The sequence below is a fragment of the Convolutriloba macropyga genome, chromosome 5, assembly GCF_964194025.1.
Source record: "Convolutriloba macropyga chromosome 5, txConMacr16.3, whole genome shotgun sequence".
NCBI lineage: Eukaryota > Metazoa > Xenacoelomorpha > Acoela > Convolutidae > Convolutriloba > Convolutriloba macropyga.
In genome coordinates this window covers 51,802,069-51,814,182 of record NC_134472.1, presented here as the reverse complement: position 1 = coordinate 51,814,182, position 12,114 = coordinate 51,802,069, and the positions used below count along the sequence as shown (strand labels likewise).

The window sequence follows — 12,114 nt, the reverse complement described above, 5'->3', positions numbered from 1 at the left end:
CCCAGATCCTTCTCCTCAGATATCAAAGACTGATACAAAATACAAGCTTTTCTGATTGATTTGACTCTACTCGACAATGCAGAACTGTTGTCTTCATATAGGACCTTAGAAATCAGAAGCTACAAATGATAGATTTGTAGGCCTGAGTTAACTTTTTTTTCTACTTAGAAAACAGTTTATAATTTTTCTTTTTATATTTATAGGCTCCCTGGTATTGACCTTGCTCTGATGCACGTGAACATCTGGACTACATTTGGGATCTGTGTGCAGAGACTGACAGCTATCAAATGGCCATTCGACTATGCGCAGATATTCTCACGACAGCGATGCATTCTCATTGTAAGATTTTTTGAATCAATTCGAATTAAGATTATAACCAAATTGGTTATATATGCCTGTACAAAAAATAAAACAAAAATTTACAAATCGGCATAATCATATTTAAATCCATTTCTGTGGCTTGTTTCCTTGCCTAAATATAGAAATATCAACGTTTAATGGCTCCCAGGTTCGTATCTGTGAGCGAGCGTGTTTTTTTTTAATTTTTCATTTATTTCTTCGTTTCTAGTTAACTGCAGCTTCTTTGGGCATTTAATTCCACATCCACTTTTCCACACTGGACCCGTGAAAGACATTGCTTAGGGAGATTCAGGCACCCAAATATGATAGGCTTGAGAGAAAAGCTGATTCGATAAGATTAAACTGTTTTAATTCAGATTAAATACAGATTAAATTCAGATTAAATTCAGATTAAATACAGTTCTGCGACCTAAAAAGGTTGCAGAACTATTTTTTTTAAATTTAGGGTGAAGTGCAATTTATAAAGGTAGAATGCAACTTATACATAGACAGCAAGTCATAATAAGACTCTATTAATTAAGGAACTGTTTTTAGATTTTAGTTGTTAAAAGATTCCACTGGGGATGGGATTTTTGGCTGAAACTCCATTTTTGTATCCATTAAGCGAAATTCCCGAACTAAAGTTTTTGTGGAAATAAGGCGAAAAGCAATTAAAACACTTTAAAGAGGTACTTCAAAATCCACTCGAGGTTATAAAATTGTCAAAAGTCCTTAACAGTCTTCGTTACATGCAAGAGAGATAAAAAATTTGTAAAATGTATCGTTGTTTTCAATGTTTTGCATCTTTTTTACTTTGCTCAGTGTCCTCATGGCCAATGATTTTGGTTTCTATGGAGTAAAAAGGAAAAAAATACTTATCAATACTTTTAATGTTAATAATTTAGAACTACTGGTGGCTAAAAACGAACGAAAAATGCACTCTACGACATCTTGAAAATGATCAAAATTAGTAAACTATGTTTTATTCTGCTGAATTTTCAAACTTTTCTCTAGGATGTCTATTCTTATAGTCGCCTAATTTCATTATATTACCCAGCAGATATTGCGAAACCTCTTAGTTCAGAGTTTTTCCTAATGGCTACGAAAATTTATTTCGCTTAATCCATTTTTGCCTAATATCCTGAGCCCAATTTTCAACATTGTCTTTTTATGTCCAAGACAAACAACCAAAACATGACTTGCATATTGGTTAATTGTTCCCACCCACTTTAATGGGGGGGGGGATAAATGCTCAATTGAGTTTTTTTGTTCATTCAACTTTCGGCGATCGACAAATTCATCTTACAGAAATGTGATTGTTATCATTAGAAAGCTTTTCAAGCGTAGAATTTCAAATTGAACAGATTTTGTTGCATTTCACTTTTTCCGAGAATTTACGGAGGTTTGAATTTTTGCATACTTTGGCCTAACTTCCGTTGTTTTGTTCTCATTTTGCCTGAATTTCGCTAAAGTTTTTGTCAACTTTTGATCAAATACGATAAAATTGATAGCGCTAATATTGATTTTGACGTTTAAAGATAGGGGAGAATTGGTGAAATGTTTGAACAAACTAACTTGGTGAATATTTCAGCTAAACTTAATGTTGATTTTTTCATTGAACTTTTTTTTCATAAAAAGTGGCAGCAAATATGTCTATTTGACTTAGCCCACTTCATCCATTTTAACCGATGATGCAGACATAAAAAAGTGCTGACACAATTTTTCTTTACTCTTATTTGGACTAATTGCAACTCCGGTGTCAAAGAAGGTTTTCTGGAATTAAGGTTTTTGCGGTCTTGTGCTAATTTATGCAAGCTCATATTTATAAAACATGCATCTTTTATTTTTAAAAAATTAAACTTTCAGTTTGCTGAATACATATGAAACAAATTTCTCAGAACAATTGCATTTTTTAAGAACCCAACTGTTAAGAGCCACGAACAAATTATTTTCTTAAGTTTTCAAGTCATTCTTTAATTTTGCTAGCATTTGATGCTCTTTTAGGGTATTGTGACAGAGTTTAATTATTTTTATGCTTAGATTTGTATCAAAAGAACCATAAAGAAACTACCAAATGCTTTCAATAGATATATAAGAGATTTTTGGTAATATGACTCGATAAATATCACAAATTCATCATTTATTTCTGATATAATTAGTTGTTGGTCATTTAATCTATTTGGGTAAAATTTGCAACATTTTTGTGTTTTAATGGAGAACCACTAAGAACAGGACCAATTCTGGTATAAAATGAAACTTTATAGTTGAAAACTTATATAGAATGTAATGGAGCGCTAAATAATTTTTTTTGAAATATTTTCGCCTTTTGTTTTTTTCTATGTTAGATACAGACCAAAATATTTTCAAATCCAACCTCAATTATTGATAGATCAAGTTGACGTGCAATGGAGACCAACAAAAATACATGTTTATTTAAGCGAAGCGCGTATTGTTTTTGGTTTTAACATCGTTTGCACAGAATTGATCGTGAAATTTTGAATTCTGAATGCATTCAGTGTTAATACAGGGTCTCTCGACTTACTTTAATGGGATGTCCGATACGCTTCCTGAGCGGTATCAAGCTCAAAGCTATGGGTTGCTATGTCTTACGGTTTTTTATAAAATTGTTTCCAAAGAAAAAATAAGTTTTTGAGATTTACAGATTCAATCTTATTTCTGCAACGTTTTGGCTTAGTCTCATCGGTAAAGAAGTCTTATTTTGTTTTTCAAGTGATTTATAATGTTATGTTCTTTGCTGATGTGTTCTTGAAATAATGGTTTTTTGACGTTGACACTACTTAATTTAATAGTTTTTAATTTATTTTTTGAAATTTTCCACTTCCTGAAGTTCTCTTTTGCTGTCATGTCTGAGCATCCCATTTTTGTTATTTAATGAAAAGTCGCAAATCAATGGCGTTATGATCAGGCGCATTTGATCATATTTTATATTTTTTTGATTGAAATAATCTGATCGTATAGGCTTGGACACCGTTTTCTTGCAAAAATGACATGACTTTTTGATTTCGCTGGTATTTGTTCCTCTGTAGTCGTATGACGCTCTGTATATTGACTTGTCTCAATAGTTTTGTATGGAGGTATAAACAAAGCTATTTTTTTGAAGAAATAGATAGAAAATGAGTTTTGGTCGTGAAAAACGCGTGTTGTTTTTATTTGATTTTGTTGTTTGTCTTGTTTCTTAATTTTCTAGAAGCCAGTTATCTTCGGCCCTCTAATTATTTAATGTTTCATTTTTATAGTGGTTTGAGCTAAAAACGATTTCTTAAATGGATACGGCGATTATTTTCGAACAAAAGTGGTTGAGCGGGGTCGGAAATTTATGCGCAAACGCGCATTAACGAGTCTCCTTGTTATTAATATACTTTGGAATAGTATGTATTGAGATTTCTCTGATTATTGGCTTGACCGTTGTTTAGGTCTTTTTGACATTATGAGCACATCTATCATAAGGAAAATGAAAAGCTTCAGAAACCGGACATTAGTGATTAGATAGATAACTAAGGTATTGTCAAATCTTTTTCATTCCATAATATCATTTTCATTTACTGATAAATGATAGGTCTTCAACTGCACTGTAAGGCTTTGAAGTGAAGAAAGGCTTTTTATTGAATTTCTAAATTACTTAAGAAATAAATATCAACATTTTTGTAAATGAGCAGCACCAAATAATGCACCAAAAGAGTAAAATGGAAGTTTGCAGAAGGCCGAAAGGAAATGATATCCCATTTTGAGTACGGATGATTCACTTGTAAAATATGAGATCTTATGACACTCGAATTGAATGTTTATTTTATATTCAAACGCATTAGCTTTTCGGCATGAAAACAAATTGATTTTCTGTCAGCTGAACTTCGTATTACTCAGGTATTAGCTAAAGGCTTAAAATGTGAGAGGCACAACATATTTTTTTGAAAACTAAACTCCTGTAAAGAAACACAGGCCATGTGTTGAGAATCTCACAAGAGCTCCTGCAGAATAGCCGGTTTTCGCAATCCTTGGCAAGATATTGTTCAGTTGCCAGGACAGTTCGACGCTCATCGAGGTCAAAAAATTGCTTAATTTAATATTCTTACTAAAAATTTTACTAAACGTTAAACGAAGCATTACATATTCCGTCATTCACAATCAACTTTTTAGCAAGTACAGCGATAAGCCTCATATTGCCTAGTTTAAAAAGTCTCTAATGATTAGATTATTCAAGATTCATGTTCATCTGGATATATTCATGGGCGCCCAATTAGATAAAAAAAAATGGCTGTCATTCTGTCAGCTTGCAGTTCTCAAATGAACTGTCTACAAGTGGGAGCTGTTTTAATTGACAGTTTGAAAAGTCTGCTGTTTATCAAACTGATAATTAGTATGAACATTGACGTATTTAATCCCAGCAGATTTACATGTTGTACTGTGCACTTAGCTGCTTATTTTGATTGTTTTAAATGGGGATTTTAAGATTATATTGTCCTTTAATGACGCCGTTCATTTTAAAATAGACAAAGAAATTGATTATTTTGACCTACAATTGTTATTTGCAACTAAGCAATTGTATGCAAAAAAACTCAAAACGATGCCGAGGTGTTTCAGACGTCAATAAAAAATTCAGACACTTCAAATTGAATTGGATTCCTCAAAATCAGTTAATAGCAGTCATTTAAGAACGTTTTCAAATGATCCCCTACCATAAAGTTTGCAGCTTGTTTACGTCTCCTTCAAAGGAAGTAAATTAAAATTTACTCGGCAATTGAACGAGTTTCACACCCTAGCAACAATCAAACCAGAAATTATAGTGAATCACAGAAATTGCAGTGAGTCTCACTCAAAATCAGGTTTCGTTTTTCGAGGCATATATTTGACTGAATATATTCTACCTTTCATTAGTATTTTAATTGAGAATATAGAAATACTTGTAAGGTAATTTAAAAAGCATAGTGATTTTCCTTCACAGTTTACCACAAAAATTCAAATATTTATGCATTAAAAACGAAGTATTGTTTCAGATTTTGGTTTAAAAAGTTTAAAAGGACCTGAGAAAAATTTGAAAAATATTATTTTAACTTGAGCGACCTTGTATTGATTGAGCAGTCATAGAGTGATGAACTTTAGGAAATTAGGCTAGGGCAAAATTTGTATAATTTCTGACGCGAATTTCAACCGCAAAATTAATAGAACAACCCCTTTTGAGGTTAAAATTTTTGCAATTTATTGAATATGACATTCAGAACTAATTTTTCTGCCAAAAGTTATACATAAGTATTTTACTTATACATGTTGATAACTGCCAGGTTTATTTTATATAAAACAAAGAGGCTCGGTAATGTGCGATCGCACATAAAGTTCCAGCCCCGCTCATCCACAATTTTGGCATAATTGTCTACCAAATAAGGAACAAATAAAGAACACCAAAAATTCAAGTACTTTTCAAAAAAAATTGGTGTTTGAACGAAAAGACAGCCTCCAAAGCAAATAACTCAGTGGAGTGAAAAATGATGTATTTTTGAGGAGATATGCCAATATTAAGAAAGCAAATCCAGACGAAAAGCACAATCAGACAACAACAAACATCAATAACAACAAAAATATTATGTCCGTTTTAAAAAGCAAAACTTAATAACAAAGTCCAAATAGCGTCAGATAACACTGAAACTAAACAAAATAACTTGCAATTTACCAGAAAAGATACAGGACCAGTCCATAATAAAGCTTGGTAACAATTAGACAATAAAGAACAAAAACAGTAAATTTTAAAAACTGGCCTTTTTTGAAAAAACAAATTCAAATCATGAAAACCATTAGAAATCATCTAAAAGATCCCATAGATTTAAGATTACCAGTGTTTTTAAAGATGGGATTTATGAACTGTCGGTATTCAATTTTTATGCCGTTATAAAAAGAACAACAAACAGACAACAAACAAAAAACCCGTTTAATTTGGCCAGAAAACCCTTTTGAAGTCTTAAAGCCATACTTTGGCCCTCAAAATAAGGTCGATTGCACTTTCTTCGAACACCAATAAATCATTATGTGACCTCTTATTAATGAAACCAGGTAACAAGTAGACAAAAAAGAAAAAAAAAGGCAAAATCAACTAGTACATGTGTTTTTTTCCGAAAAAAAAATTTTTTTTCAAAGAAATGAAAGCAATTAATTACAAAATGAAATAAACAAACAGCTATATTACTCCTCCAAAGGAATAACTTGGGGCCTGCAATTATCCAGAATATATCTTACGTCTACAAAAAGAACGTAAAATATGACAAAAATCAAAAATTATATTACTTTTTTTGTGAAAGACCCGTGTCGAAAACAGTAAAGGCATAACGAATGCTTTAATAATATTAAATTTTGAGACACCAATATTTTTGACAGCTTCATTCGACAAAAATTATGTCACATTTTAATTGTACTTAATGAGACTAGGTAACAAACAGACAAAAAAAGGAATAAAGTTGCGAAGTTGAAAAGTGTTATTTTTTATTTCGGAAAACAATTATTTGCAGATTCATGAAAGCCGTCAGCTATCTACAAACATTAAAATATTGGTCCATCTATCCATGAAATACCAATGAATTGTACAGGAAATTTTATACGACTAAAAAGACAAAGTAAAATCGACAGAAAAAGACAAAATTAAAAAATTCGATAAAATTCTTCGAAAAAGTAATGTCGAAGCCGTTAAAACCAGAGTGTATATCTTTGAAGATTTTAATTATATTGATTGTGTTTTACTTTTAACGCCAATAATGATATATGAACTGTCAATAACGTGATAATTTGACAAAACTAGAAAACGTGAAAAACGGGCAAATACCTGAAAATATTTTTAAAAAATGTGGAATCTAGTAGTATCAAAGCCATAAAAACATAAGTTATGGTAAAAAACCGCAATAAAGATTGCATTTGAAATTAGTAGAAAGAAGAAGCATTCAGTCATCGCTGACACTAAGCTACAATTTGACCAAATTAGGAGCAAATTGGAGGCAAAGTTCAAAAAGCCATTATTAATATAAAAATCAGTTATTTTTAAATGCCAGAATGACCATAAGCTTTCAAAAACAACTAGACGCAATAATTTTGAGCTAATTAAGAAGCCAATTGGACCTAACTAGTGAGTTTTGATTTGAACTGTTCTGTTATTTAATTAAAATTTTAAAAAGTCGATTATTTTTTGTATAAAAAAGAGCGACTGATTACAATCCGAATTATTTTTGGATTGCAACAGTCCAAGATTGGTCCAAAACTAGCTCTGCTAATGCTGAGTGTCCATTAAAAATACTTAGTATTTCGAATGTTATAGATAGAGATATTTGGTTAGCTGAAAAATCAAAAAAATGTTGCGTTTTTGATAATCATTGAGTAAAGTTAGCAAAAACGGCAAAGTTTTAAATACGGAGCACCCGCAACGGAAGTTGAAGTAGAAATAGCTCTCTTTTGAGCCTACAAAGATTGTGTTAATGATGTTTGGGTGTGTTTTTCCTGCAAATTTAATCAGAAGGAACTAAATAAGTTTTGTTTCGTGTTGTTTTTGATAAAAAGGTCTGATTTTTGAAATATTCAGCCAGAATTTTTGACAAAAAAGTAAATAAAAATAGCCGACAAAATTTTTTTAATTAAAAATAAAATCAACAACACTTTTAAAAAAAATTAGCAAATCTTAGCAAATTCAGCGAAGTGTTAGTCAAAAATTCCGGAAATTGTGAATAAAATCAACAGAATTCACTCTATTTTCTCAAAAGTTTAAACCTCGATATCTTCCAGTAAAAACAAAAATCAAAACAATATTTGTATGCTGGACAAGCTTTCTAATGATGCAAGTCGCAACTCTCTACGATGAACATATCGATCGGCCAAAATTGTCTGTACAAAAAAATCCCAATTGAATATATAGTCCCCCCCCCCTCAAGAGGGGTCGGAACAAAAATTAACTCATAAGCAAAACACGTGTCATTTAAATAATTTTTCCAACCCTCAATGAAATGGGTGTAAAGAAATTTATACCAGCCCCACTTTTCATTGTTCAACCAATTTTGGTCGAAAGATATCATCGCCAACGGATGCAAATAAATAAAACTCAATAAAATAAGATTTTGTCAAATATGTTGTTCCTAAATATTTTTTAACCCTTCACGCAACGGTTTATGTATATAAGGATTATATTATGTACACTTTCATTAACGCAACGTTTTAGTGACCCGGATATCAATAGCTGATTGGTGCTATTATTGAGCTTCTTTAGATTTGTCTTCACAATTCAAAGAACTGAATTGTATTGAGGCGAAAAGCGGAATGCCTTTAAAAATGAGAAAAAAATAAGGTTTTCTAAAGAGATTTTGCTTCAGGCGAGGCTTTTTAACCTATGTTTTCATCTTGATTTTTTGTATTGGTTTCAGAAGGTGTTCCATGCATTCTAATGAGGGATATTTAAACTTCCTGCACTTTTCAAGGGCCTGCTAATGACTCATATTCCTTGGATGCTGCTTGCTTTAGAAAATATGGAGAATTTCCAATTTTACCCAAATTTTGTTGCTGTTTTTATTTTCCTGTCCCTTATTGTTCCGACCCCACTTGTGGGGGGGGGGGGGGAGGAACTATATAATCAAATGGGTTTTTTTTTGTTCAGTCAATTTTGGCCGATCGATATATTCATCGCAGAGAAATGTAAGTGGTATCATTAAAAAGAGCTCGTCCAGCGTAGAATTCATAATTAAAAAGATTTTTTTGATTTTCGTTTTTTTTCGAGGAATTATCGAGGATTGAAGTTTTGTGTGAACACGGGATATTTATTCACTTTTAGTGTGATTTTTCTTCAAATAAAGATATTTTCCATAAAAATAGTATTTCAAACTTAAACCAATTTCGTGTTCCTAATAGACTAAAGGCGATAAAAAGGTTAGTTCTGGTCTCATGGGGAGCTTCAAAATAAAAAAGAATCGAAATCTATTTGAGAGCTCTTTTTTAATAAACTTTTCAATTTTTTTTGCTTTTTTAAGTCACCTAAAGACAAGTCACTTTTCATATCGAGGTTCCGTTAATGAAAAAGCTCCTCTACATTAAATTGATGCCCAATGAACAAAAATAAAATCGTTTTCAAGGAATTGCTCATGTTTTTTTTTAATTCGACTCTGAGTATTCGTAATTTTAAATGAAATTTTGAATTTCTTTTTGAGGTTTTACTAATTTTTGGAGTCTTATGGCTTGGACTCATTGACTAACAGTGCAATATGTTGCGAAATGAGATTTAAGTGAGCACATCTAGTGCTTTGAGTGGACAGCTAATGGCCGTTAAGACTTTTAAAAAATTTTCGAAAATTTTTTCGAACATTAATCAATCATAAACTTTATCGTGAACTGTAAGTTAGTCTCAGTGACGACAACACCCTCTTCTTCCTTCCTACTGTAACCAAATTTGATCTAGCTGGCGGTTGTATCTTCTAACTTTTCGAAATATGACTTCAAAGACACAAGATTTCAAAAATTTTTCTGGATGTTTCCGTATTATTATCTACTTTTGAAATCTTATCACATTATTCTCAAATTGACAGCTCCTATTGGCTTCAGGACAACAATCCGTGGATCACAGAAAAAATGTTTCAGGGAAAAGCTTATGGTTTCAAATGGCTTTGACATTTTCTTCTATCACTTCTCTAGTGAATATTTGATTTTTGCCTGATTTTGTTGTTGTTTTCATAGTCACAAGGCTTGTTGTGATGTCTTATTGATCACCTATGCATGACAAACAATTCCATACTCCTATTGAATCATATTTGAGCGTATTTATTGACGTCCGTTAAAATTTATTGTATTTATAGTCTGTTAAAAATTTAAAAATATTTTTTTCGAAAGTTTCTTTGAACATTAACCAATCTTAAAATTTCCTTGAACCGTTGGTCAGTCTCAGTAATGAAAGAACCCACTTGCTTCCTACTGAAAATAAAATAATTTTCGTTGGCGGTTTTATCTTCTAACTATTGATTATATGACTTCAATAACACAAGAATTCACAAAAAATTGGAAAATTTCGTATTATTGGTTACTTTTGATCTCTTATCACATTATCCAAATATTATACACCTTATACAAATTTTATTCTAATCCCATTGGCTTAGAAAAGACAATCAGTAGATCACAGATAAAATTTTCAGAGAAAAGCTAATGGTTTAAGTGGCTTCGAAATTTTCTTCTCGCTCCTTTCTACTGAATTTTGGTTTTCGCCTGTTTTTGTTGTTGGTTCCATAGTCCTAAGACTTATTGTGATCTATTATTGATTATATATGCATGAGAAACATCTTTTTCCTGCCATCGTGTTATTTGTGAGCCTAGTTATTGTCGTAAGTTAAAAGCTTTTGATTTTAATGGCTGTTAAGACTTTAAGAAAAGTTTTTTGAATTCTTTTTTGAACATTAACCGATCCTAAGCATTTTTTCGTGGGCTGTTAGTCAACCTTAGTACTTACAAGATATAAAATTATTTCTAGTGCACCTAACTTTAATCTGGTAAGCGTTTCCATTTTCTACCTATTAATTTTAGAACTTCAATGCCACGATTTTTCATGTAATTTTAAAAATTTTTGGGTACTTTTTCTTATTTTTGGTTCCTTTTGAAATCTTATCACATTATTCTAATACTGATAGTTCCCATTAGTTTAAGGCGGACGTTCAACGGATCATAGATAAAGTTTTCAGAGAAGAGCTTATGATTTAAATGGCTTCGACGCTTTCCTCTGGCACTCTTTCACTGATTTTTTGGTTGTTGCATGTCTTTGTTGTTGTTTTCATCTTCAATAACTTACTGTAAGGTCTTTTTGACGAAAATGAATGGCCAAAAGAGTCTTTGTCCCATGGAGGCATAATTAAGCGTATTTAGTGGATTCCGTTGAAAGCTAATGAAGTTAAAGGGGTTGATAATACGAGTTTTCTCAAAAAGTTCGTTGTTCTGATGTTTTTCTTCATGTTTGGTCTTTGAAACTACTTTGATAAAAAAGATGCATCCACTTGCTGTTAAAAAATTCATTGAATATAGAAAAATTTTTAGTGAAAAGTTCATTTTTTAATGCCTTCGACACTTTTCTCGCTCAATTTTTTTCTTGAAATTGCTGTTTTTGCCTGTTTTTTGTTCATTAGGTAGCCGTAAATTGCTGACAAGTCTCTTAGGCTTGTAATTGTGGATTGAATTATTGATGTTACCCGAATCACCCAGTCAGTTTATCGCCTTTAGTCTTAAAGTTCATGGTATACACATTCTAATTTTTTTCAAACTTTTCAGTTTTTGTTGCTCTTTTCGTCAAATTGTAACTTATTTTCATCAATGAGAGGTCACATCCAATTTCTTGTATTCCAAAAAACACTCAAAAAACAATTCTACTGACCAAACAAATACTCAAAAAACAAACAAAAGACCACTCAAAAAACAAATCTACTGATATTATTTGTTTTTTGAGTGGTCATTTTTTGCGCTTTTTTTTCTCTTCTTTCAGAACAATCGCGTAGTAACAGATCCCAATGGTTTACAAATATGGCCCAAATAGCCTTATTGAATCTCTCCTGTAGCTGAATTAGTAGAAATAAGAATTGAAATAAAAATACATATTCAGATAATAGCTAATGATTTTAATGGTAGCAATAGTTTGTTTTTTCGCAAATCGTTTTTTTCTTTTTTTTTGGTTTTTCTTTAGTTCCTTTCTAAGGCTTAAACTACCCAAAAACAAGACCTTTTGGTTTTGTAGTAACTTTTTAGTTATTTATCAAGGATTATGAAATTTGTTGG

The 12,114-nt window shown here is 31.5% G+C and overlaps 1 protein-coding gene across 1 annotated transcript in view; it reads left to right on the top strand.

Moving 5' to 3' along the window:
* The window catches only part of LOC142340083 (uncharacterized), an 86,352-nt gene that overhangs the window by 51,363 nt on the left and 22,875 nt on the right, over nucleotides 1-12,114 (top strand). Inside the window, exon 2 of the mRNA XM_075390497.1 lies at nucleotides 204-339. Coding sequence (XP_075246612.1) covers nucleotides 204-339 — 136 coding nt within the window. The remainder of the gene's footprint in view (nucleotides 1-203; nucleotides 340-12,114) is intronic.